This window comes from Petaurus breviceps, unplaced genomic scaffold (genome assembly GCF_028583685.1).
Source record: "Petaurus breviceps papuanus isolate PSGF00001 unplaced genomic scaffold, PetGlider_PUasm1.0 90686, whole genome shotgun sequence".
In the NCBI taxonomy this organism is placed as follows: domain Eukaryota; kingdom Metazoa; phylum Chordata; class Mammalia; order Diprotodontia; family Petauridae; genus Petaurus; species Petaurus breviceps.
The window spans coordinates 5,212,088-5,238,878 of record NW_027187309.1 but is presented as its reverse complement, the minus strand read 5'-3'; the positions used below and the strand labels follow the sequence as shown (position 1 = coordinate 5,238,878).

Below are 26,791 nucleotides of genomic sequence, written 5' to 3'. Positions count from 1 at the left end.
TCTGTATTTCATACGCATCTAACATTGGTTACTTTCTTTTATGTTAATTTACTATTATAATTTTATGTCATGTTAATTAATTATAATGATATCTATATCTATAGTTTTATCTTGTACATGTCCATCTTTTGGTTGCTTTATTTCGTGTTATTTTACTCAATTTTATGATATTTTAATTCATTATATCGACATATTTATGTACATTTTCATGTATAATTCAGTTGTGTTCATTCTTGGTTCCTTTCTGTGGTATTATTTTTATGGTATTTCTATCTATGTCTAGTCAATATCTATACTTTGTCTTTCATATATGTATCCTTAACTTTGATTATTTTAATATATCTATATCTTCATCTGCATCTATTTCTATAACTTTCTATTGATATAGTTCATTTTTTCATTCATGGTTGCTTTCTTTGGTATTATTTATATTGTATCCCTCTTTATTTCATTAAGAATATTTATTTAAAATTAATCTTTAAATTTAAAAAAATAGTTTATGTAACTTCATTATGTTCCAGATTCAAGTAATCAGCTTTGCCACAGAACAAAACTGGGATTCCCTCGAAATCTATGATGGTGCAGATATGACTGCACCAAGACTTGGAAGTTTTTCAGGTAAAAAAATTATAAGTTCTTTCTCATTCCATAGAACTCAAATTAAACTTTCTAAACAATTGCAAAAATAGCTATGGTAGACCAAAAAATAAAATTTGTTTTAAGTTTTGATGTCTCTTTTCCCCTATAATATTTTAGGATTTTTAATTGCATGAATACACTCTATTATTTGTATGCGTATTAATAAATTTCATCAGCTTACATTTGATATGAAGTTAATATTAAGCATTTACCTGAGAAATGACTGTTTAATGTGCATCAGAATACCATATCCAACCAAATAAAAAATATAGACATATGAACAGATACTCAGTTTTGTGCTTATTCTCACTGACATTGTAAATTTACTTTTATGCTTCAGAGGGTATTTTTTTCCCCTTTATTTCCTAATGAAACATCAGACATAGTCCTCTTCTTGTATAGACTCAAGCATAGATTTAGCAGGTAGAGGAAGTGAGATAGTGGAGTGACAAATGATAAAGCAGCCTCTCCAGTTACCTTTTGGTCACCATTCCCAAGCAATACTGCCTTCTTCTTGCCATGACTGTGAAAATTGCCAGAATTCTTGGAATCATTCATTGGTTTTAAGAATATTTATAAAGTTGTCATCTGAGTTGGTAGCAACTTAAATCTAATGATGATAAGAAGATATTGATGATCCATGTAGATTTTAGAATATTTGTTGCATACACATAAAGAACATCAGATTCATTTTAGAAATTTTTTTTTAATCAAACCACTTAGGTAAAAGCATAAAAGATTTCCCTTTTTTCAGTTAAGAAAACAGAAATTTACATGTGCACAGACACAGACACACACACACACACACACACACACACTTGCAAACATACAAATGAGAATAATGTCCAAGAACATTTAATTAGTAGCAGAAAGAAAGTACTTTTTTGCTCCAACTCATTTGCAGATCAGTCCTGGGAAGAGACTGTTTGTAAATGGCAGTTTCACTTTGCCTTCCGTGTACTAACCATTGATTTCAATATGGCCATCAGTAGTAATTAAGTTCAGTAAGTAAAGAAATGGAAACCTTACCTAGCCCAGATAGGGACACAGAGGTGAGATTTCAACTATTTAAGTAGATGCTATTTCTCATAGTATTTGAAATAGGAAAAAAAAAAGTCTCATACTGAATAGTGGATATGTGTGTGCATGTGTGCATATGTGTGTATGTCCTTATACATGCATGGGTGTGTGTCTGTGTGTGTATGTGAAATTAGTTTGATTCTTAGTCCTTCAGATATAGAACATGTTTCAACTAATAAGTGATTTGAAATTTATCTTGAAGACTCCTCTAAGTAGGACTGAATTCAATTAAAGATGAATATTAAGGTATTTTAGTTATTCAAATAAATTAATAAAAAATTCAATATCATTATTATTAGCAATATGGGCCTTACTTAAACTTTATATTAGTTACATATAACTTCTCCCAAACAGATTAAAAAACATACATTTTAGAAATTAAATAGTACATTGAATGAAGGAATAACCTTTAGAACTTCAAAGAAATCAACAGACATGAAGATAAGAAAGTCAATAATACTTTTAATAGATCAATTTCTAGAGGGACCTAGTCTCAAAAATACCATAAACTAAGTTCTGATCTAGGTCATCTTCAAACTTTCATACATTAAGAAAGAGTTCAAGTCATGACAATAGATGAGGTCTTACTAGTCAAGTCAAAAAGCATTTACTTGGGCTTACTATGTGCCAGACACTGCATAATCACTGGGAATACAAAAAAAGTGGAGAGTCAGGGGTATGTCCTGGAGAGGAATGGAGAATTGACTGGCCTGGATATTTTCCTAAAAATGGAAATTCTAGGAGGAACCAGCCAGAGAAAGGAGCCACAGGGGTAGGGGGTACTTCTAATGTGAAAAGTCTGGAGGGGAAATAACCTTCCAGGGTGAGGAAGATTCTATGGCATGATAGAGAAATTCCAGAGAGTCAACAGTGCAACTTCTCCCTTTTCCCTTTTCCTTATCATTCATCAGTCTGCTTTCATCATTTTCTCTCCTATCCATCCTTTCCCTTCTATTTTCAATGCCAGCATCCTAACAGAGGTGCTAAATCCCTCAGGACAGAAATATGCCATATCCTTGCTTTCTGTCTCATTAATTTGTATATAGAGTTATAATGCAAGAGGGAATATGAATATTTTACTATTTAATAAATCAGCAAATAAAAAAATCTGCAGAAGAAATTGTGCCCCATACCTTCCTTGTCTACTTTCCCAAAAGTAACATAACAGGCTTCAAAATAATATAACAAGCCATTATTAGTTAACATAAATAGTATTATTTTTCCTGAAGCAGTTTATAGTAACTTATACTGTTTATGGCAAATTTTATTAACTTTCAACATGTTGGAAGAATCTGCCTATACAATTTTTCTTTCCCTGAGGGATTTTATATGGATATATGAATACATATGCATAAATGTGTGTATATATTTACATATATAATATAAGCATATATGTGTATATCATATTTTGAATAAAGATATTTGAATTATTCATAAAATTAAAAAGATACTTTATAGATCACCCAATCTAACTCAGTTATCCGAGAGAGAAGACAACTGAGGGAAAGAAACCTTTAGTGATTTTGCCCATTATCATCCAACTACTTGATTGGCAGAATCAGAATAACTCTAGTGTCTTGTGTCTCATTGTTTCATTCACGAACTTGTTCATGTATTCATTCATTCAGTTCTACTATGTGCCAGGTACTATGTTAGCTCTGGAGATACAAAGATAAAAACAAAACAATATCTACCCTCAATGAGTTTACATTCTGTTGGAGGAAATACTACATATATGCACAGAGAAAATTAAATACAAAATAGATCACAAAATAATTTCTGGAGGTAAGAGCACTAGAACCTGGAGAGATCAGAGTACTTAGGTGAAGTTTTGAAGGACAGGTGGTATGCCTAAGACACAGAACAGCCAGTACAAAGGCACATATATAGTAAAGATAATGATGTTTATAGGAAACAACATGCTGCCAGTATAGCTGAAATGTACACAGTATTTGAAACAGAGTCATAGGAAATAAATCTGGAGCCAGACTGTGAACAATTTTAAATGCCAAACAGAGAATTTTGAATTGAATACCAGGATTCATATCTAGAAGGAACCAGCAGACTTTCTTGAAAAAGGGAGTGATAAGACCCCATCTTGTTTAAGAATATTAATTTAGTGACTATGCGGTAGATAATTGAAAAAGAGAAAAGACTGGATGAGTTCCAATTAGGAGAATATGTCGGAAGGCAGTAAGTACCCAAATTATGGTAGTTATGTTACAAATGGAGAGAAAGGGATGAATATGAAGGACGTTGTAGAGGTAGAATTATTCCAGTGCTCCTGGCATTAAACCATGCTGCTTTCTCACAACTTGCATGTAGGCAGAAATCTGTTGAAAACATAGCTTTTAATAGGTATGACTTAACTAGTACTAATATCTCTAGAAGAAATACCTTTCCTTTGAATTGAGACATATGAATCTTTCCAATGTTTAATTTATTTGGTAATTTGGCAAAAGGTATAACTTAACTTACTTAATTTAAGACATATAAGAAATAATGCATATACTAAAGTCCTAAACTGGTGCCTTATGAAGATGACTCTGGGTTCTTAAAAATCATATTGTCATCATTGCACAAGATTGGGCAGAACTTATCAGACTATAAGAATTTTAATTACAGTCCCAGTGATACTTAGCCTATCTAAGGGCTAAGACCCTTTACACCAATTTTGGCCACTAAAAAATGTTATTGTTTAACTCTCTCATTCATTAAGCTCCATCAGTATGTTGTTTAGAGGATGAGATTAATAGCAGTAGAAACAGTACTATTTAGTTGAGGTATTAAAGAAAAATTATTATTTTACTTTTAAATATCATTTTATCATTATTCCATAGTTATTTCATTTTTGACTTGATACTCTTAGATTTTCTTTGAAGGAACTACCCTAAAATTTTGGGCCCATCATTATCAATTTCCTCTAAAGAATAACTCATCTCTATCAATTAACTAAATTGTGCTTCCTTATTAAGGATAAAGGATCTTTTTAATAAGACTATAAAACACAATGCATTAATGAAGATTTCTTCATTTGTATATTATAAGAAAATCATTTAATTTGCTTATCATTTATAAAAGAGCCCATTTTATTGTACTTTATAATTTGTCTTTGACTATCCTGGGAACTTCCCTTTCTGTTATTTTCTTTTTTCAAAACTTTCTTCTGTATTCTAATTTCATTTTTCAAATATGACCTTAGCTCCTCTGTGTCTCCTACTGATTCTTCAGTTGATATAACATGAGCTAGGGCATTTTAAGTGGAGAAAATATTCAATATAAATGAATATATACCTTCCATTTTCACACAGTTTTGGTTGAAGTTATTCAGAGACCTCTGTGGGAACATCATTCAGTGTTAGTCACAGTGGGAATAGAAAAGAGGTTACCAGTCAAAAGCTATGTCCCATGAATAATACATTGGATCAACACCTTCACTGAATGACTATCCCCAGCCAGACTTCTGTGTGGTCTTGAAATGTTTTTCCTCCTGATGGCCTTGTCAGATTGACTAAATGGAAAAGGCAAACATTCAAAATGGAAAAAAGAAACCAAAGTAGAGAATAAACCATATAAGTAATAATCTCATGTGGTGTTTGTATGATTTTGAATGTTCAGCATGTGTTCTCTGTCATGGTACATTAAAAAAGCATCTGGTGGAGAACTAAGAAGATAACTTTATTTCAAAAATACCTGTGGACACACAGTTGATATTGAACAGTACAAATAATGAAAACTGATACTATGATACACAGATGACTTGACAATTCTTTTGCATTTCCTGATTAATAAGATAGATATATTAAAAACACTTCCTGACACTGATATTTAAGGCCTTTCATAATCTATCAAAATATCTTTTTAGCATTAGAATATTCTACTCTTATTTCTGTTTTCTCCAATGTAATTGAAAGAATACTAGGATCAATCCTAAGATGCCATTGAGTCCACCCCTTCATTTTACAGATAAAGAATTTTAAGGCACAGAGGGTTTAAGTGATTTACCTAAGATTGCAGGGTGTCTCAGGTGGAATTCGAACTGAAGTCTTCCTGATTCAAAGTTCACCATCTTATCTACTATACCATGCTGGTATATGCATGACTGTGCATGGTACAAAGCTGACTCTGTGTCCTTTTATATTTTGTTCTCCCATCATAGACATCTGCTTCCCATTCTTTAAGTTTTAGTTTAGAGACCACTGTCTCCACGAAATTTTCCCTAATTTCCCCAAATACAAATTCTAACTCCTTTCTCAGATTCCTGTTCTACTCTCTTTGATTCTTTCCTTATCTTTCCATTATATTACAGCCTTTTAAAAAATTATTGCAAATATTTCCTTTATCTCTTGTACTAGAATATCTATATGCCCATCGAGACAGTAGTCTATATATCATAACTTAATAAATAATTGGTATTTGATGAACAGAATTAAATTGCTTTGAAGGAATAAGCATACCTACCTATTCAAAAAATGATGTTTAAAAGTGGCCTGAATTGTAATTAAGGTTAAGCTACTTTTTCTCTTGCAGGTACTACTGTGCCAGCACTGTTGAACAGTACCTCCAATCAACTGTATTTGCACTTTCAATCAGATATTAGTGTGGCAGCAGCTGGCTTTCACCTGGAATACAAAAGTAAGTCCTGCTATCTGACCTTTCAGACTTGACATGTTATCACTGGTTTTATGAGAAAATTGTTTTATGCTGTAAATACAAAGTGAAACACAATGTTAACCCAAAAGTCATTTTTAGAACTTGTGGGAAATCACCTCTCATTGAAATTTCATCAGAAAATAAAAGGAAAATGTGTTGCCTTGTATCTTGGTGAGAAAATGTAGCAGTATCTTAAAGATCCCATTTCAGGTGGTTAGTTTAGTGACGTTATAACATCCTTGAAAATTAATTTAATTTTATTGTGAAATCTATACATGTATACTTCTTAATACCTAAAAAATACAGATAACCCCATGTATTAATTTGCAATTTATTTGCATAACTTTTCTATTTCTCTTCTCAAAGAACTCTTAAAAATCTGTACTAGCAAAGAGTAGCAGCTCCAGTGCTGATGTCTGTGTATTATTCATTTTAATTGGAAGTGTAGGCATTGCAAAGGAGGCTCTAACCTTTTAAAAATGAATGTGAGGCTGAGTTAATAGTCTGATAAATGGGATGACAAAGGTCAAATTCACAAATCTTCTTTGACGTTTGATTATGCAGGTAAACCTTGTAAAAAGAAGATATAAGAATTTCCAATGAGAGTGTAGTTTATTTTAGAACATGTTTTCAACCACTAAAAATGCTTAATGTTGATATTCATCTCCCTTAATGAGCAGTTGCAAATAAGCAAATACATAGATAAGCTTTAATAAGTGATCTTTTGAATTGAGATAAACAGTTTTTGAGGATGTAAATGCATAGATGTTTCTGAAAGACTAGATTTCCAGCTGATGATAAGCATTCAGAACCAGACACAAACCACAGGACAGTCTCACATTCTGGTAAAATTCCCCTTCTTATTGCCACCATTTGTATGCAAGTTTGCAGCCATTTATCTGAATAGGACTCCATTAATGATTGTGCAAAATGAGGCCTTGGATATGATTTACATGGGCTGCATATGGAGAATTTGCTCCCCTTTCTGACACATTTTTTGAACGTCCGTAGATGGTGAATTATGAGGCTCATTTCATATTAGGAGCGAGCAGATGCCCTCATTCATGTGGTGATATGATGGGTGACGAATGCTCTTACCTAGTACTCTCAAGGCGGTCCTGACTCTTGGCTTCACATCTATGACCAGGGTGGAGAGATGTTATTACAATAATTTGTCTACAGATTTCCATAGAGATATAAGGACATTTGCTTCACCAACATAGTCATCTGTGGTTCAGTTTTATTACTAGAAAGTAGACTTATTAGAAGAAGAAAATGAGTGCATATCTCACTGAAAGGAAACAGTTTTAAGGCTTAAGTCAAGGTCCTTGTTTCTGAATTTTTTTTTCCTTTGGTAGTATGTGGTGCTAATTTAACACATTTCTTTTTTCTATTTTTTTTTTAAATTTTCCAACTCAAACCTCTTCATCTCTCATTTTCTAGTTGTCAAGAATGATGATTTCTTTGTCTATCATTCTGAATATAAAGGCTAGAAATATGGATAATCTGAAATTATAATAAAACTAAAGTTACTGAAATCACCAATGAAGGGGTAGCATTGTTTAATCTGTAACCTGTGGGGCTTTTATTTATTTTTGTTTTTTGCTTCTTGGAGGGCATTTGGGGTTAAGTGACTTGCCCAAGGTCACACAGCTAGTTTTTTTTTTTTTTATCAGAGGCCAGATTTGAACCCAGGTTGTCCTGACTTCAGGGCCGGTGCTCTATTCACTGTGCCACCTAGCCACCCTGACCTGTGGGGCTTTTAATGTTTTTATATATGTTGACATAGTACAATGCCCAACATATATAAGGTGCTTAATAAATTGTTGATTAATTGACATGACTAAACAAAGCATTTATGTCAGGGCTATCACAAGTATTGGGCTACACAGTCTTCACTCCAAGGTGACAACATGGTAGGGAGGGGCACAATTTCTCCCTTGGGATGGGTAACTTTTCCAGGAGGTACTGTCACCACAACACTCACTGATGCTAGTCATTGCCTTTTAGTGCTCTGCCCTGTCTTCCCAGGACATCATTCCCCATGTTCTTTAGCTCCTCTGAAATATTTGTCCTTGGACCACCTTGAAATTTTCCTCATGATGACACAGCTGGTCCAGAAGCATCTTCCCCTCCTCAACTCTTAAGAAATCAAGGATTGGTATACCTTCTATCCAATTGCAATGTTACCTAACATTCCATGGTATAACCTGCCTGTCCCCTTGCCAAGACCTTTTGCACCCATAACCTAGGTTTTTTAATGCTAGGCTCATTTATCTTATTCTCCTTTAAAACTTCATTAAAAATTTCCTCTGATGCCTTCCTTTATGGAGTTTATTAGCACAGAATCTCAGACTGCTTCTAATCCAAACCATAGAATCTTAAATCTCTTCTGATCCAAACAAGAATCTCCTCTATGCCATTTGTGACAAGTAGCAGTTCAGTCTTTTCGTGCAGCCCTTCAGTGAGAAAACCCATGACTTCCAGAGACGACTCATTCTATTTAAGGAAACACTACAGTATCTTTTAGAAGGTTTTGTCCCTACCTGAAGGCTAAATCTCTGTCTTTGAAATCTCTACTTTTGTTTAATGCCTTTATACTAACTGATAGATTGATCATTTCTAGTTCTACCCCTTGGGGACAAGCTGAAGAATTTAATCCCTCTTCTGGGAAATGACCTTATAAATGCTTAAAGATAGATATCATCCTTGCTATAACATTTGACTTTTCCTTTCAGAAATTCAGTTTTCAAACCTGTAAAATGAGCCCAATATTGTCCCTCAAGTTAGCTTTCATTCTCTCTCTCTCTCTCTCTCTCTCTCTCTCTCTCTCTCTCTCTCTCACACACACACACACACACACATACACACACATGACAGAGGGAGAGAGAGAAACAGTGAGAGAGACAGAGACAGAGAGAGACAGAGATTTGTGTATTGTGGTGTACAACGTTGGAAAGACATAATTTCTGGGTAAAAAAAAAAATTTATTTATAATGCTAGCAAATTTATAATAAAAGGTCTTAAATGCCAAAGACCAATCATGAAACCCACTCAATACTTATATGTCCTTGGAAGAGTGGGTATTCCTGATAGTGGCAACTGACTCTTGTTGGTTAACAAGTAATGAGAGAGAATAAGTATTATAATTAGAGGTGAACCTTTTCTAATGAAAGGCTAGGGCATGTGACTTTGATCATGTCATTTACCTTCAGATGATACCCAGCCTTGAGCAATTTAATCAAAGAATTTATCCCTACCCCAAATCTGAGTAGAACATAAGGTGCAGGAATTCACATAGAGAAGATGGTTTAGGTGAGATAAAATTTAGGCAGATAAAATTTTGAGATAAAACTTTGTCCTTCAAAGGATGTACTTTAAACATGGAAATAGGACAGGGAAAAAACCTGGGTTTCCCCCATAATTGCTTATTAATAGCCATTTCTCTCAGTTTATGTGTTATGTGTGTATATATATATGTATATATATACATACCCATACACATTTATATATAAAGATACATATATGTATATTTTATATATATGTGTGTTAAATACATATTTTTACATGTATATATATTGTTTCTTCCACTATGTTTCTTGAGTGTAAGAGATGCTTTGACTCAAATAACTAGTAGCTAGAACATTGCCTGGCCCTTAGTAAGTACTTAATAAATATTTATTCATAGTATTAGGGCTAGGAGCTTAAAAATCATACAAGAGGTAGAAAAATGGGAAAAGAAAAGAGAATGATGCAAGAGAATTAGAAAAAAAAGAGTCAATAGCTTAGAATACTGCTTAAAAAGTAGAATTAGCCAAATGGAAAAGAAGATTAAAAAATCCACTGAAGAAAACAACTCCTTAAAGACTACAATTGGCCAGATGGAAAAGAAAGTGCAAAAACTAATTGAGAAAAACAACACCTTAAAAATCAGAATTGGGCAAGAGAAAGCTAATGCCTCTGTGAGACATCAAAAATCCATCAAACAAATTTAAAAGCAGGAAGAAGTGGAAGAAAATGTAAACTGTCTCATGGGCAAAATAATTGACCTGGAAAATAGATTCAGGAGAGAAAATATCAGAATTATTGGACTACCTGAAAGCCATAATCAAAAGGAGGGCCTATTCAGCATCTTTCAAGAAATTATCAAGGAAAACTGACCTGATGTCCTGGAACCAAAGAGCAAAATAAAGATTGAAAGAATCCACTTATCACCTCAGAAAAGAGATCCCAAAATAAAAATATTATAGCCAAATTTCAGAACTGTCAGGTCAAGGACAATTCAAATATTGTGGAGTTATAATCAAGATTACACAGTTGTAGCTGCAAAATTAAAGTATCAGAGGTCATGGAACATGATATTCCAGAAGTCAAAGGTGTTAGGACTACAACGAAGAATCACTTACCCAGCAAATTCAAGCATAATATACTAAAGGAAAAATGGTCATTCAATGAAATAGAAGGATTTCAAGCTTTCATAAGAAGACCAGAACTAAACCAAAAATTAGACCTCCAGGATTAAGACTCAAGAGAAGCATAAACAGGTAAAAGGGAGAAAGAAAACCTAAGGGATTCAATAGAGCTACATTATTTATATCCCTGCATGGGAAGATGATATTTATAATTCTTAAAAATTATGTCACTAATAGTATAGCTAGAAGGAATATATACATAGACAGATGATAAGGGTATAAGGTGAGTTTGAAGGAATGATATGAAAAAATTAAGGGGTGAGAAAAAGGAGTACAATGGGTACATAAGAGAGAGGTGGAATAGGGTAAATTGTTTCATATGAAGACATGTGAAAGACCTAATACAATGGAGGGGAAGATGGGAGGGAGGATGATGGGCATTGCTTAAACCTATTCTCATCAGTATTGACTCAAAGAGGGAATGATATACACAGTGAGTTGAATATAAAAATCAGTCTTATCCAACAGGGAAGTAGGAGGGGAGGAGAGCAAGTAAAGGAATGGGGGTGTGGACTAACAGAAGTGGGGGGGTGGATCAGGGGAGGTAGTAAACAGAAGCAAAACACTAGTGAGGAGGGAAAGAATAAAAGGAGAATCCAAACAGGAGGAAGAATAGGATAGGGGAAAATACACAGGTAGTAATCATAACTGCAAATGTGAATGTGATGAACTCTCCCAAAAAACACAAGCAGATACCTGAGTGAATCAAAACCCAGAATCCTACAATATGTTGTTTACAAAAAACACAATTGAAGCAGAGAGACACACACAGAGTAAAGATAAGGGGCTGGATCAAAATCTTTTATGCTCTGCTGATGTTAAAAAAAAGGCAAAAAAAAAAAAGCAAGGGTGGCAATCTTGATCTCAGACAAAATAAAAGCAAAAATAGACCTAATTCAAGGAAATAAAGAAAGAAACTACATCTTGCTAAAAGATATCACAGACAATGAAGCAATATCAATACTAGACATATATGCACCAATTGTATAGCATCCAAATTCTTATGAGAGAAGTTAAATGAGTTACAGGAAGAAATAGCAAAATCTTACTAGTGGAGGGCCTCAACTTTCCCCCCTCAGAATTCTAGAAATCCAAACAAAAAAAGAAACAAGAAAGAAACTAAGGAGGTAAATGGAATATTAGAAATGTTAGACGTGTCAAACCTTTGGTGTGATTTAAATGTAAAGGGTGACACCATAAGCAAATTAGAAGAGCAAAGAATAGTCTGGGGAAGACTCCATGTCTGAATTCAGGACCAAAGGAGATAGAGAGCATTAAAAATGCAAAATAGATCATTTTGATTATATTAGGTTAAAAAGCTTTTGTACAAACAAAACCAATGCAACCAAGATTAGAAAGAAAGCACAAAACTGTTTGGGGGATGGGGCAGGAGCTTTTATAGCAAGTTTCTCTGATAAAGACCTCGTTTCTCAAATATATAGATTAGTCAGATTTACAATACAAACCATTCTCCAACTGATCAAAACTTATGAACAGGAAGTTTTCAGATGAAGAACTCAAAGCTATCTTTAGGCACATAAAGAAGTGCTCTAAATCACTTTTGATTAGAGATAAGCAAATTGAAACAATTCTGAAGTACCACCCCATAACTATCAGATTGACTAATCAGACAGAAAAAGACAGGAGAAGATGTGGGAAAATTGGGACACTAATGTGCTGTTAGTAGAGTTGTAAAATGATCCAACCTTTCTGGAGAACAATTTGGAACTATGCCTAAAGGCAACCAAACTGTGCATGCCCTTGGGTAAGACAATACCACTGTTAGGTCTGTCTGTCGAAGAGGTCATAAAAATGGGAAAAGGACCCAGATGTACAAAAGCATTTATAGCAGCCCTTTCTGAAGTGGCAAAATATTGGAAATTGAGGGGATGCCCATCATTTGGGGAATGGCTGAACAAACTGTGGTATGTGAATGTAATGGAATCCTCTTGTGCAATAAGGAATGATGAACAGGCAGATTTCAGAAAAGCCAAGTAGAACTATTAATGGAAAATGGAGGAAGGTTATGAGCTCTCTGTAAAGGAAGGTTTTAAGGAAGACTTTAATACTGTGCTCTCCAATCAGAAGGGAGAGGTAAGTGAGGGTGACTACAAAAGGTGCTGGGTATCCAAACCTGAGTCATTCTACATGGGGATTTCTGGTGATTAGCTTATCTTGTGGTCTTGGTGTTCCCTGGAGAGAAGCCAAGCAGAGCTGCTAATGGAAAATGGAAACTGTCTGCCACTTTCTTCTCAGAGGCATTATGATATAGTGGGAAGAGCATTAGACCTAAGAATCAGGAAGACCTGGGTTTGTATCCTGCTTCTGATACTTAAAAAAAAATAATAGTATTTTATTTTTTTCAAATTACATGTAAAGGTAATTTCCAACATTCATTTTTTGAAAGATTTTGAGTTCCAAATTTTTTTCTCTTTACTTCTTTCTTCCCTCCTCAAGACAGCAAGCAATCTGATATAGATTATACATGTGCAATCATATAGAACATATTTCCACATTAGCCATATTATGAAAGAAAAAATAGAACAAAAGGAAAAAAAACATGAAAAAAAAAACAAAAAATGTGAAAATAGTATTCTTCCATTTGCTTTCAAACTCCATCAGTTCTTTCTCTAGATGTGGATAGCATTTTCCATCATGAGTCTTTTGGAATTGTCTTGGATCATTGTAATGCTGAAAAGCTGCTTCTGATACTTAATAGCTGTGTAACCCTGGGCATGTCATTGAACTTCACTGGACTTTAGCATCCTCATCCATAAAATGAGAGATTTGTACTCATTGACATCTAAGTTCCTTTCAAGTTCCAAATCTGTAGACTTGTGATATTTTGTTAAATTTTCTTATGAGGCATATCCACTAATTGTGGACTTCAAGGCTTTGTCTTGACCCCTCTTTTCAGGAAGAAAGGAAACAAGCATTTATTAAGTTCTTATTATGTTCTTTGTATGGTGCTAAGCACAGAAGATATAAATACAAGCAAAAAGATAGTCTCTTCCTTCAAAGAGCTTACATTCTAGTGGGGGAAGACAACAATTAAAAATTTAATAAAAGGATCCAGAAAGGAAGGAGATGACAGTATTTAGCACAGAAGTGTGACTTTCAAGTCCAGAAATTCAGGAATGGGGGCAGGAGAGGAATGAAGGTTTCTTGGCCTGGTGCTTTCACAAAATGGAAGAGCCATAAGGAGCTCACCATTAGTAGAAGTGGGATGGACTTGTTGAAGGATATTCTACGATGATCAGACTTCAGGGGTGGTAGGATGTTCCAGGGTGAGGAGGCCCTAGGTACTGAGGGAAGTTCTAGGATAAGAGAGCAAGCCGTAGAGGTTTGATTTTGTAGTCCATAAAAGTCAGGAACAGAGTGGGCACATCAGTATCACTTGTGTATATTCCCTTCTCTCTATTTACATAGCCTATGCCTTTGTTTTGACCCTCACTACCTCTAGAACTGAAGATAAACTCCTTTGCCATTTAAAAGCCTTAAAAACCTGACTCAGTTTCCTTTCCAGCTCATTGAATATTATTCCCCTTCCTGACCCATACTGTCAGATCAAGTAGGCCTCATACAGTGCAGTGAATGCACTTCTGCCTCTTAGAATCTTTAGGCTGCTTTAAGACTGTGCTGAAGTGGCACCTTGTGAACTTTTCCTGATGCCTTAGTTGTTATCATATTCCCTGCCCAAATCATCTTGTATCCATTTTATATATTTTTCTGATATTTCTATATATTTACATGTTGTCTCCCACTATATATATAATATACGTAACACATTTATATATATGTATGTACATACATATATACATATATACATATATATATATATATATATTTGCTTTTTGGAGGGTGGAAGGTAGGGCAACTGGGGTTAAGTGACTTGCCCAAGGTCATACGGCTTAGTTTTTGTGTGTGTGTGTGTGTTAAGTGTCTGAGACTGGATTTGAACTCAGGTCCTCCTGACTCCAAGGCCAGCACTCTATTCACTGTGCCACCTAGCTGCCTCACCCCACTACATAATTTAAGCTTCTAAGAATAGGACCTATTTCACTTATTTGTATCCCCAATCTGGGGAACCACAGTCTTTGAAGAATACTAGGTCTTCAGTAAATGTTTATTGAATGATAGGTCATACTGATTTTATTACAATTTGGAGAGGGGGGCTTTTCTTGATGGTAGAGATATCAAACATTTATGAATGGAATTTTCTTATTGCTATTTTCATTGAAACTTTGAACTGATTTTATAGTACTCTTTTGAGCCATTTTTGAAATAGCAGGTATAAGAGGATTCAATTTCTTTGCAAAGTTTACTTTGCAGTAAAAGCCATAGCACTTTAACCGTAGCCACAAGGAGAGATTTAAACACTTAAAAGAATAATCAAATCTCTTAACTCTATTACTTTGAACCATGGAAGGGATGAAGGGGATATGGCTTCATATAAGAAAGTGCCAGACGGGCATTCAACTGCATCTCTGTACCTACTGATAGATAAATAACATAGCATCTTGAACAAGTTAAGTACTCAATGACTATGAGTTATTTTGATAATAAGTTGCAAATAAGATACTTAATGATCATTAAAGTAATCTCCTAATAGATTCCCCCTGCCCCCATGAATCATACAGGACATTATGAGATTGTCAGGCAACCTCTGATTTCTCTTTATGTGCAGGTTTCTAACAACTGAACCCTAATTTTTTGATCTAGCAAACAAGCAGTACTTTTCTAACTTTCTAGACTCTCTTCTGTTATTTGGTCAATTCAACCATCAACCAGCAAAAATTTATTTACTTAGTACCTACTATTCCCACAAATCTGTCAAACTACAGAGTAGAAATAGAATGAATGTGATATCTATTTTATAGTCAAATCTAAAGCCATGTGAAGTATTTTCTTTGAACAGCTTAATAAGTTAAATTTGAATGGAATTTCAGGTCATTTTGCTAAAGAAAATAAATAGCAGTAGTATCTTAGAGTAGTATCTTTCGATGAGGTGTTTTTGCATTTTAATAATGATATAAAAATTAAGATAAAGGGCATCTTACCTGTCTCTTTCCTGCTCTAGGCCTCAATTCCCTTATCTGTAAAAAAAGAGATTAGAATAAACTTTCTCTAGTTTCTCTTAAGACTATAAAATTAGATGATACTAAGATTTAATATCATTAATAGCCAGATTGTAGAGGATATTTTCAGCATTGGGTACTTCTTTGCATCCTTGAAACTCAGTTTTGTAAGAAGCCATATATTCAACTTACACATATGACCTAATCTACTTGTGAATTCCAGGTAGTTTTTTTTTTCATTTTTGGTACATATCTTACAATCCATATTAGATTTACTCAGGATCCAGTCAATTTTGTGGTAATGAAAATAAAAACCTCTTTTAAAAAATTGAGTGAATATATACTACGTATGAAATACATTTAGGCTGTTATTCTCTTATTGGTCCCATTTTTTTTTTTAATGTTTTTCACAAAATGCCTTTGTCCTGTGCAAGTTTTATCTGTTTTTTTGTTATAAAACGTGTGTCCCCCCCTATCAAAGATGGCATTTCTATATGCTTTAAAAAAAGAATAACTAAAATTACTTGAAAGGGAAGTAATTTTATTAATTTGGTTACTCTGTCCACTGATAGAGATTATAGACCATTCATACCCTAATAAACTCTCACATGAGCTTCCCTTCTTTGATTTTCCCAAGAACTCCATGAGGGGGTTACTGTTATTATCCTATTTGACAGATACTAAAGGTTAAGTGACTTGCCAGGGTCACACAGGTAGTTATGTATCAGAGGCATGACTCAAACCCACATCTTGTTGCCCAGCATTCTGTCTACTAAGCAAGTAGCTACCTAATGAATTCCTACCTTTACATATATGCTGCTTCTCTGATCTTCATCCAAAATCTTATGATGGTAAGCATTTTATGTATCTTCCAATCTTTTTAATTACAAGCTTAAGTTGTGCCTTCTTGTGCTACTGTCCTCTAAGTGATCTTTTAGCATTTTTTTTCTGGTGTCACTTATTTGGTATTTATGTATATTATATTTGCTATATTTTTACTAAAGCCTTTTTGTTTGATGAGGACTTTAGGTCCTATATGACCTGAAACTGGGTTGCGAGCTATAGAAATACCAGAGGGTGCTTATTTCTGCATACTGTATTAGTTCAGGGATCCCCTGGGATCTCTTTCTGCTGTAAAGCTTCATGCCTTGGTGCCCATTCTCTGTATTTTTTCATTCTCTGAAAGCCGGAATACTCCTCACAGTGTGCACTCCTGTGCACACCCCATTCCCAGTTTAGAAAGACCTTTCTTTTTTGTTTCCCTTTGACATCCTGGATTGTGGGGAAAAAAAAAATCATTCACTATGATTTTTTTCTTGGGTTTTCATATTAGAATTTAGTCTGGTGCATTTCTAGATCTTTATGGAGAAGGTTTGGTGAAGAGCTAGCATAAACTGTTTCCTTGTAGTCCACCATCTTGGCTTCCTAGTGCCTTTAGGTTCTTAAAGGATATGCCAGTTTAGTAAAAGTTCCAATATATTCTTAACAATCCAGTAAGGCTTATATGTTCTGTATGTCTGTCAGTGAGAGGAAGGTCTAAGAAAGTTTGGATAGAAGAGGCTATCATTAAATGATTGCCTAGTATATCTAGTAATATCTATCAGCCTATCTACTTATCTACCAAACTGTTTGCCTATCTATAGATCTATCTATTTATCTGTCTGTCTGTGTATCTATCATTTATCTAACTCAAGGAAATAGTCTGCAAAAGTAAGAAGAAGTTGGGATCATAGAGAATTGCTAGAAGAATTAGGTAATATAATCTGGAGGACATGAGATAGGAGGTGTTATTGCTGTCTTCAGATATTTGAAGAGTTTTCATTTGGAGAATGAACTAATGTTGTTCAACAGGACCCCAGAGGTCAGAAATGAAGGAAAACTTTTTCCTCTAATGACTAGAGATATCCAACAATGAACAGGATTCATCTAAATGATGAACCAGGAATTCTTAACCTGGGTTCGTGGACCTTTTCAGGGGCCTATCAATTTGGATGGGGAAAAAAAATACATCTTTATTGTCACTAACATATAACTTCCTTTGTAAGCCTATGTGTTTTTATTTTATGCATTTATAAACATTTGGAAAGGGGGCCATTTTACACAAAAAAAAATTAAGAACCAGCAGCAGCGGTAGGTTCCCCTTCACTATAATGATCTTTAAGCAATATAGCTACTTGAGTGTGACAGAGAAAGGATTTTTTCAAGTTCCTTCCAATTCAGTCTCTGTAATTTTATTTTTATGTAAGAAATTTTCACATCAATAAAATCGCCGATCCTTAAAGTAGAGGTATTCGCTAGTTATATGACAAAGTCCTTAAAGTCAGAAAACCTATCATATATATATATTTTTTTCTGTATTCCTTATAGCATCTACTATATGCCCTTGTACATCAAAAATGTTCAATACAAATTTGATGATTAATATACAAGGGGTTATAATTATGTATTGATTGCTAATCAGTTAGACACACTGGTAGAAAGATATTTTAAAAGTCATGTATGCTAGGGTGGCTAGGTGGTGCAGTGAGTAAAGTGCCAGCCTGGAGTCAGGAGGACCTGAACTAAAACCTCATCTAATGTGATATTTTATTGTGTATATAATTTCAGATAATTTCCAAAATGACATATCTTTCCAGACCTCTAGGTTTTTCTCTGCCATATGTCCATTCGTTTTCTTCCTGCCTTTTGACTTAAACATCTTGTTCAAGTGCTGATGAGTTCTATTTAAAAATCTTATGCACCCATTCATAGTGCTACCAGGTAAATCTGTTCCCTTCCTGGTAAAGTAAAATGTTTGATCTCACAATCCATTAAGTTATTGTCTTGACAATGACCTAATGAGCTTGGATTTCATTGTGAACAATTATATGCTGCACTTCTTTGGTTAGAAGAAATTATTAATTCCAAGTCTTAAAGTAATTTTAATTAGAGTAACAAGGTATGCCACAGACGTTACTGAGGGCAGAAATCATTGTGGAGAGAGGGCCTTTCTCATCACCACTAGCAGCTAACTATTGACCAATTGCCACAGGAGACAGATAAGGATAGGAACCTGGGAATGGCAAGACTGCCCAGAACACCAATGCCTCTTCCAAATCTGCCCCTATAACCATTGTCTTTGGAAGCAACTCCTCCACACCTTTCAACTGACAGCTCTTAGGTCAGGCAAATCATTGTACCAGTAGTAGAAGATACCCTGAGGGAGAGTCAGGCTAGTCAAACCAGTACCACCACCTTGACCTCAATTTTGCCTCAGACTCTGTTGGAAACAACCAAGGACCCGGAATCCAAAAGCCTTGTGATTAAGATTCCTTCCAACTCAGTATCCTCAGCCATCATCCTGAGAATCAAAACTTATTGGAGATACAGTCTGGCAACTGCTCCTACAAGTGCCACAGTCACAGTTACTGAAGACCCAAGAAGGACAGCTCTTACCAAAGTCCTTAGCACTTTATTAAAATGATTTTTTCATTCATTCATTTCAAATATTTTGAAAATATTGTGGAAATATATATACATACAAATATATATGTATATATACACATATTTGCCAAGTAATGTAGATATCATGTTAGTTTCCTGTCAGTATAAAACTGCTATTGACCATGAAGATCAAAGAAAGCATTCCTAAGAACATCAATATGAAAATAAATTAGAAGGTGAATCATGTTTCCATGCTTATCCATTTCCCTAAAGATCTAGAAAATAAATAGCACAATTGTTTCTTTCCATGGCCAAAAATCTACAACGGAGAGTTTTGTATTATGCATTTATCATGTATCAGTATACTAGAATGAATGCAAATTATAGCAACTGAATAGGATTATGTGTATTCTTTGTTAACAAGCACAGCATTTAAACAAAGTCCCTTAATTTAGGCTTTTTATGTCTTGATTTGATTTAGGCCTATAAGTATTAAGTTTTTCAATTTAATCTGAGTATTTTGTTGTCTCAAATTAGTATGTAAATTCACTAAAACATTCATAAGGAAGATCAGACAACAAGGTAACACAGTAGATAGAAAACTCAACTTGGATTCCTGAATTCAAATTCTGTTTTGGACAATCACTATGTGACCCTGGCCATGACTTATATACTCTTTCAGCCTCAGCTTCCTCATATGTAAAATAAGGATAATAATAGCACCTAACACTCAGGATTGATATGAGTATAAATTAGATTATGTAGGTACAATGCTTTGCAAACCTTAAAATACTATATAAATGCTAGCTTTATTATTAGTATTATTACCTTTACTTTCTACTTTACACATTTGTTGTGTGACAAGGATCAGGCATGTTGTTTTAGCATTGTGGTTAAATCCTCATCTGGAAAATGAGGATAATAAGAGCATCAACTCCCAGAATGCAGGTTGTCTTGTCTTCTCATAAATTTATATATCTTATGTATTCATATATAGATTATATTTGTTCCAAATATATTTTCAAAACTAGTAGCCACCTTTGACATTTAGCATGCCTGACAGTCTTGCTTAATTAGAAACCCGAGAAAAATTGTTTTCATTTTCCTGATTATCAGAGTTCCTTATTGGTTATATGATGCACTCCTTTCACACCCACCTTTCCATTATGCTCTATGTGATACACAGGAGTCCTTTGGAGTTAGTGGCATCCAAGTTCTCAAATCTGGTAAATCTTTGAATTGGAAATAGGGACATTTTTTGTTGTGTCATATTTAGGTTTGTTACAAGTGTTTTGCAATTTCCCAAAGGAAATATATCCTGTACTTCTTTCTACACCAGATCCAGCTTATTGTTCATCTATTAGACCCCAAAAGATTGTCCATTTATTTTCATGTTGTAATTTTTCATGTTTGATTTTTCCTGTGTGGACAGACAAGTGAAACTCATTTAAATGACTACAGATTTCTTGCAGGAGGTTCTGTAATGTCTTAGAGCTTGAATGAAAACAATGTCATTTGCAAACTAGAACATCTGGAAGACCTCACCATTCACAGGGAATGCCTTTATCCTCATTGGATTTTAAAGCTCTTCTCAACCTTGCTCCTTCCTACCTACATTTTATTCCCCTCCACAAACTATGATGCAGCTACAGTAGACTTCTTGGTATCTAGGTATTTATAAAGTCTGAATATAGTTGTTTATATATTGTTTCTCCCATTAAAATGTATATTCTTTGTTAACAAGCACAGCATTTAAACAAAGTCCCTTAATTTAGGCAGCTACTATGTTTTTGCCTTTATAACCTCTACACTTAATGCAGTTCCTAGTACGTAATAAGCACTTAATAAATACTTGTTGATTGACTAATTCTTCAATATATCTCCTCTATCACAGTGTGAAATATTTTGACAGTCATACATCTTCCTATTTTATGTTTCTCCTTATATATATTATCAGAATATTTAATGATGATTATTTCTATTGGTACATCTATAGAATCTCATATAATTTTAATATATGGATAGAAGACATCTTATTTTAAGAGTCTTTAAGGGGGCACTTTGTTCTCCTGTGTTGAATGCATTTTCATAATAAAACAATAAGCACAAGGTATCTTATTTTGTTCTCCATCTTTAGTCAGTTATAAGATGGTAAAGATATGTTCTGGTTTTGAATGTTATTTTCAAAAATCTTCTTATTTTCTAATAATACCCTTATTGAGGTATTTATATGTATTATTTATATTTAGATGACCCTGATAAAGATTGTGAATAAATGGGAAAATGGACATACACTTTCGTAGTTGTTCATGTTTTCTTGGTTACTTTTTTTTTTTTTTACAATGCTGTTATCTTCACCTCCTACAGATACCTTACTACAACTGAGTCATTCAGTACTCTCAAAATTTTATCACCTCTACCTCAGATTTCCTCTCTATTTACTTGATAATATCCATCTCTGCCTCCTATCTTTCTTCTCCTTAGTGCTATTTCTACTCTCTTCGTAAATACCTCAGGATTTGGGGTTCAAATGTAATCTATAATCATCTGATCATCAACTTGTTAGAACTATGATCAGAAATTAAATAAGAAAGGGGAGGGATGTTTCCCGCCGCTGCGGGGGGGGGGGGGTGTAAAGGGGCGGGGCTATGCTGGGGTAGGAGCGGGACCAGGGGGCGTCAGTGCCCCTTGAAAGTGCGCACCCGCCCCCACGTGACCCGCCCCGCCCCGCCCCAACCTGACCTAACTCTGCCGCCTCATTTCACCTCCCTCTCCAATGGCGGCTGCCGAGAATGCTCATGAAGAACGCGACACCTCCTCAGAGAGTGTGGATGACCGGACCGGTGATCCCCAGTTTGAGCCCGTAGTGTCCCTTCCTCGGCAGCAGATCAAGACCCTTGAAGAAGATGAAGAAGTGCTCTTTAAGATGAGAGCCAAGCTGTACCGATTTGCATCTTCCAATGGCCTTCCGGAATGGAAAGAACGAGGGACAGGTGATGTGAAGCTGTTGAAACACAAGAAGAAAGGGACCATTCGCCTCCTCATGAGAAGGGACAAAACTCTGAAGATCTGTGCGAATCACTATATAACACCCCTGATGGAGCTAAAGCCCAGTGCAGGCTGTGACAGGGCCTGGGTCTGGAACACGCACGCCGACTTTGCTGATGAAAGCCCCAAGCCCGAAGTGCTGGCCATTCGATTCCTAAATGCAGAAAATGCCCAGAAATTTAAGACAAAATTTGAGGAATGTAGAAACGAGATAGAAGAAAGAGGCAAGAGACCAGGAGCAGGTAAAGAGAGCAGCACCGATAAAGCGATAGAGAAGTTCTCGAAGCTGTGGGTGAGGGAGGAGAAGGCGGGTAGCCAAGAGCTTGAGAGCCCCGAGGCACCCAAGAAGAACACCAAGGCCCAGGACGAGGACACCAAGGCCCAGGACGAGGACACCGAGGCCCGGGACGAGGAGTTACTGCAATAAATCATCTTGTGGACCTCACCTTCTTTCTTAATTTATTTTTTAACAAGGGGCTTTTTATAAAAAACTGAATTCTACCCTCCATATTGTTTTCTGAGCTTTTATACTTTCCAAGATGTCTTCAGAAAACCCATTTCCAGTTACATGTACTGTGCTTATAACATTCTTTTCCATTGTAGAAGCACTTATTTATAGTACATCCAAAACAATGAATAAAACATTAGAAAGCTGCAGAAAAAAAAAGATGAGAAAATAGTTGTGTAGAAAAGATATGGCATGCAACTAAAACACGTTTAACTCAGTTAAACAGGCTATGGAAAAAATGTAAAGGAGAAGTGGACAACAGAAATGATACTGCTACCAACTTTACTAATTCCATCCAGAAGTTCTACAGTGTAATTGAATTGCTACAACAAAAAGAGTAAATGAACTTGATCACCTTAGTAGACAATTTACCTAGACTTGCCTTATGAGAGAGGTGGTTTTCAAAGCCCTAACAGTTAGAATGTAAATTAATCTGTAAAATCTTACTAAAAAAATGTAAAATACAGGATTTTTAATAAATTTTTCTCATAAAGAGGAAATAGTGAAGGGTAAAACTAGTCTAAGGAAAGCTTAACATGATGTTCATCTAAGCCAAGTTATACCAAGGACATTTGAGGGTGAAAGAAGACTAAAAATAGAAAAAAAAATGCAACATGTCCAAAAACTGAACTCATTATATTTTCTTCAAAATTCTCTTCTTTTCCTAACCTCTCTGTTATTTTTTTGTTATCACCTTTTTCTCAGCCACTCAGGATCACAATAATTAAATAGGTTTCATCATGAACTCTTTACTCTCTTACCCCCCCCCATATTTAATCTATTATAAAATCATGTCACTCTTGCCTTCATAACATCTCTCCTATATGCCTCTTTTTATCCTCTGACTTTACCACTACGCTGGTATAGGCCCTCCCCACTTTTTACATCATACCTAGACTCTTTCAATAGCCTGCTGATTGGTCCACCAACTTATGCAAGTTTCTCTCCATTGTGGTCCATCCTCTAGTTAGCTTTCAAAATGATCTTCATAAAAGCACAGTTCTAACCACCTGCATACCCCCAGCACGCACACATACTATTTGGTAAACTCCAGTGGCTATCATGCAAAGTCCTTCATAATCTGCTCTTTAGCTCCCACTTTCCAGTTTTCTTGCACTTTATGCCCCTCCCACTTATTCTGTGATCCAGAGACACTAACCTTGCTTTTCCTTGAACAAGACATTCTATCTCCCAACTCTGAGAATTTTCTCTGGCTGTCCTCCATGATTGGAAATTTCTCCACATCTCCACCACCTCTTGGCTTCCTTCAAGTCCTAGCTAAAATTCCACCTTCCATAGGAAATCTTTCTCAATTTTCCTTAATATTTTTCTTTCCACTGTTGATGATTTCAATAAATCCTGTATATAGCTTATTTGCATATAATCTCCATTAGACTGTGAAGTTCTAGATAGTAGGTGCTGCCTTCTACCTTTGTTTAGCTTAGAACAGTGCCTAGAAAATTATAAGTGCTTAATAAATGTTTGCTAACTGACTACTTTTACTTTTTGTGTTCTGATCTCTTTATCAGTTATCTTTTCTTTAAATTTTAATACTCATATTAACATTTATTATATAAATTAATTAACATTTATAATATATGTTCAGAGAATCATATTAGATGCTGAAGATATAAATTTGATATAAGACATTATCTCTTCTCTTACGTTGCTCACAGTCAAATGAGACTTATTGACACTGATACAGATATTGTAACAACCAATATTACATGTGTAGTAAATTTAGAGAGCTACAGTAATGCTATATGTCAGGAAGGGCAAGATTATTATGATAGTTGGGGTTTGCAGATGATTTCTTGAAGGAACTGTCTTCTGATATGGTCTGTGAGAAGTGGGAACAGGGGGCATTCCAGGACTAAGAAGTCTGAGCAAAAACTGAGAGGTATGAGAATAACTTTTTATTTAGCTGGGCAGGAGAGTGGTCTAATTTGGCTGGAGCACAGGGTACATTTTGGGGAGTGATTTGAGATACCTGAAAAACTGGGGTAATATCAGTTTATTCCTTTTTAGAGAAGTTACATTGGTAAAAGTTTATACAGTTATAGCCAAGTATTTGAGATGTTTCCCCTAGTGTAGAAGGAATCTAAGTTTACATCTACTCTGTGTACTGACCAAAAAATATGTCTTTATAAATATGAGAAAATCCATTTCTATGCCTTTATATTTTAAATTCATCAATTTACTATTAACTATTGAAGTTAAAAATAACAGAAGAGAGCCTTTACTATAAATTCTAGCCACTATACTATACATTAATTGGATCATCTGTACATTATTGTAGAAAGTATTGCTTTATGTTTTTTGTTTTATAAAGTGCTTCATCATATCACAGAGATAAGCCTGAGAATTTACAGATAATAACAGTGAAGCACATGTTCTGGTAGGACCTATATTACCAAGGTGGACAGATTTTGAGTTTGAACCTGGGAATAGACTTTACCCAAAGAAGGTCTACCTAAATTCAAAGAGACTCATCACTAGAATTGCCTCAAGGTGATTAATTAACCTCCTCTTTGCACTCTCTGCCCCTCCCTTCTCCCCCAGTCACAGTGTCTGTTAGAGATGTTTATCAAATACCATAGCAATATGAACCCTGATGAGATTGTGGGTCCTTGAAGGAGTGAAATACTTAAGTGGGCCCTGTATCCACATTTAAAATTCACATAAGTTTCATTGGAAAATCTTATTTTATAATATGCTCTAATTTATGGCATTTAATATAGTACCCCTCTGCTTTCCAAATCCTCAAGAAAATCCTAGTGTATTTAATCAACATGTTTTAATGACAAGCACTAACACTTCCTATGAATGGTCAGTGGAAAGTTTTTTGCCTTGTTGTTGTGTTGGCTGTGGATACCAATGATGTTTGGAGGGCATTTTTAGGTAATTGAGACCATCTGGATAATTGTATAATTATACAAGGCTATCACGCTTGTCTCATCACATTGTTTGGAGAAAGAAAGTATTTAATAGGCAGCAAGTAGAATGAAGTCATCAAGAGGGCTTTCAGTGTGGTCATGAATGTATGTGCATTCTCCTCCTAGAGAAATAGATATTGCCTGAGAGAGTTACTAAACCAGTTCAAGTTGTTTTAGATTTTTTGGACCTAATATTTTACATTTATTTAACATATATTTCCTTTATTACTGATTTCACAGGAAGTTAAGCTACATGAACTTCTAATTTTCATTTTCACCTATTCTCTAGTCTCTATACCTTAACTTGTAATGAAGTGTGTGTGTCGTGGGTTCATAGGGCTTTCTAATTCAGTTCCCTGACTCAGACATTATGTTATTAACATGATTACCTGGAAAGAAGACTATTTGCATCCCCTGTTGTTTTAGTACTAAGAAAAGGAACTTGTTCTGTAAATGATTGCAAAACTTGCAAAAAGCAAACTCACTTTAAAAAACCCAGAAAGTTTATCTAGATCTCTTTTCATAAAATTTAGAATTATATTTTCTAAGGAGTATTCACAATAAACTTTGTGATAATCCTTCCTACATTTACATATTTGTGTTTTGATCTGTCTTCTTTATATACTAGTATAATAGCATTTATATAGTGCTTTAAGGTTTGCAAAGTGTTTTATAACCATTTATTCTCACTATAATTCTGGAAATTAGGTCTATTATTATCTTCAAAGCTGAGACATTTCTAAAATACTGAGTCTGACTTATATAGAATATAAGTAATTCCCCAATTGATAAATGGTCAAAGGATATGAACAGGCAGTTTTCAGATAAAGAAATTAATTATCTAGGGGTGGCTAGGTGGCACAGTGAATAGAACACCAGCCCTGGAGTCAGGAGAACCTGAGTTCAAATCCGGCCGCAGACACTTAACACTTACTAGCCATGTAACCTTGGGCA

The 26,791-nt window shown here is 34.8% G+C and overlaps 1 protein-coding gene and 1 pseudogene across 1 annotated transcript in view; both read left to right on the top strand.

The window, feature by feature from the left end:
* Positions 1-26,791, top strand: part of CSMD1 (CUB and Sushi multiple domains 1) — a 2,654,573-nt gene that overhangs the window by 2,267,869 nt on the left and 359,913 nt on the right. Inside the window, exons 36-37 of the mRNA XM_069065406.1 lie at positions 522-618; positions 6,250-6,354. Of these exons, the coding sequence (XP_068921507.1) occupies positions 522-618; positions 6,250-6,354 (202 nt within the window). The remainder of the gene's footprint in view (positions 1-521; positions 619-6,249; positions 6,355-26,791) is intronic.
* LOC138144122 (ran-specific GTPase-activating protein pseudogene) lies at positions 22,122-22,820 on the top strand (annotated as a pseudogene).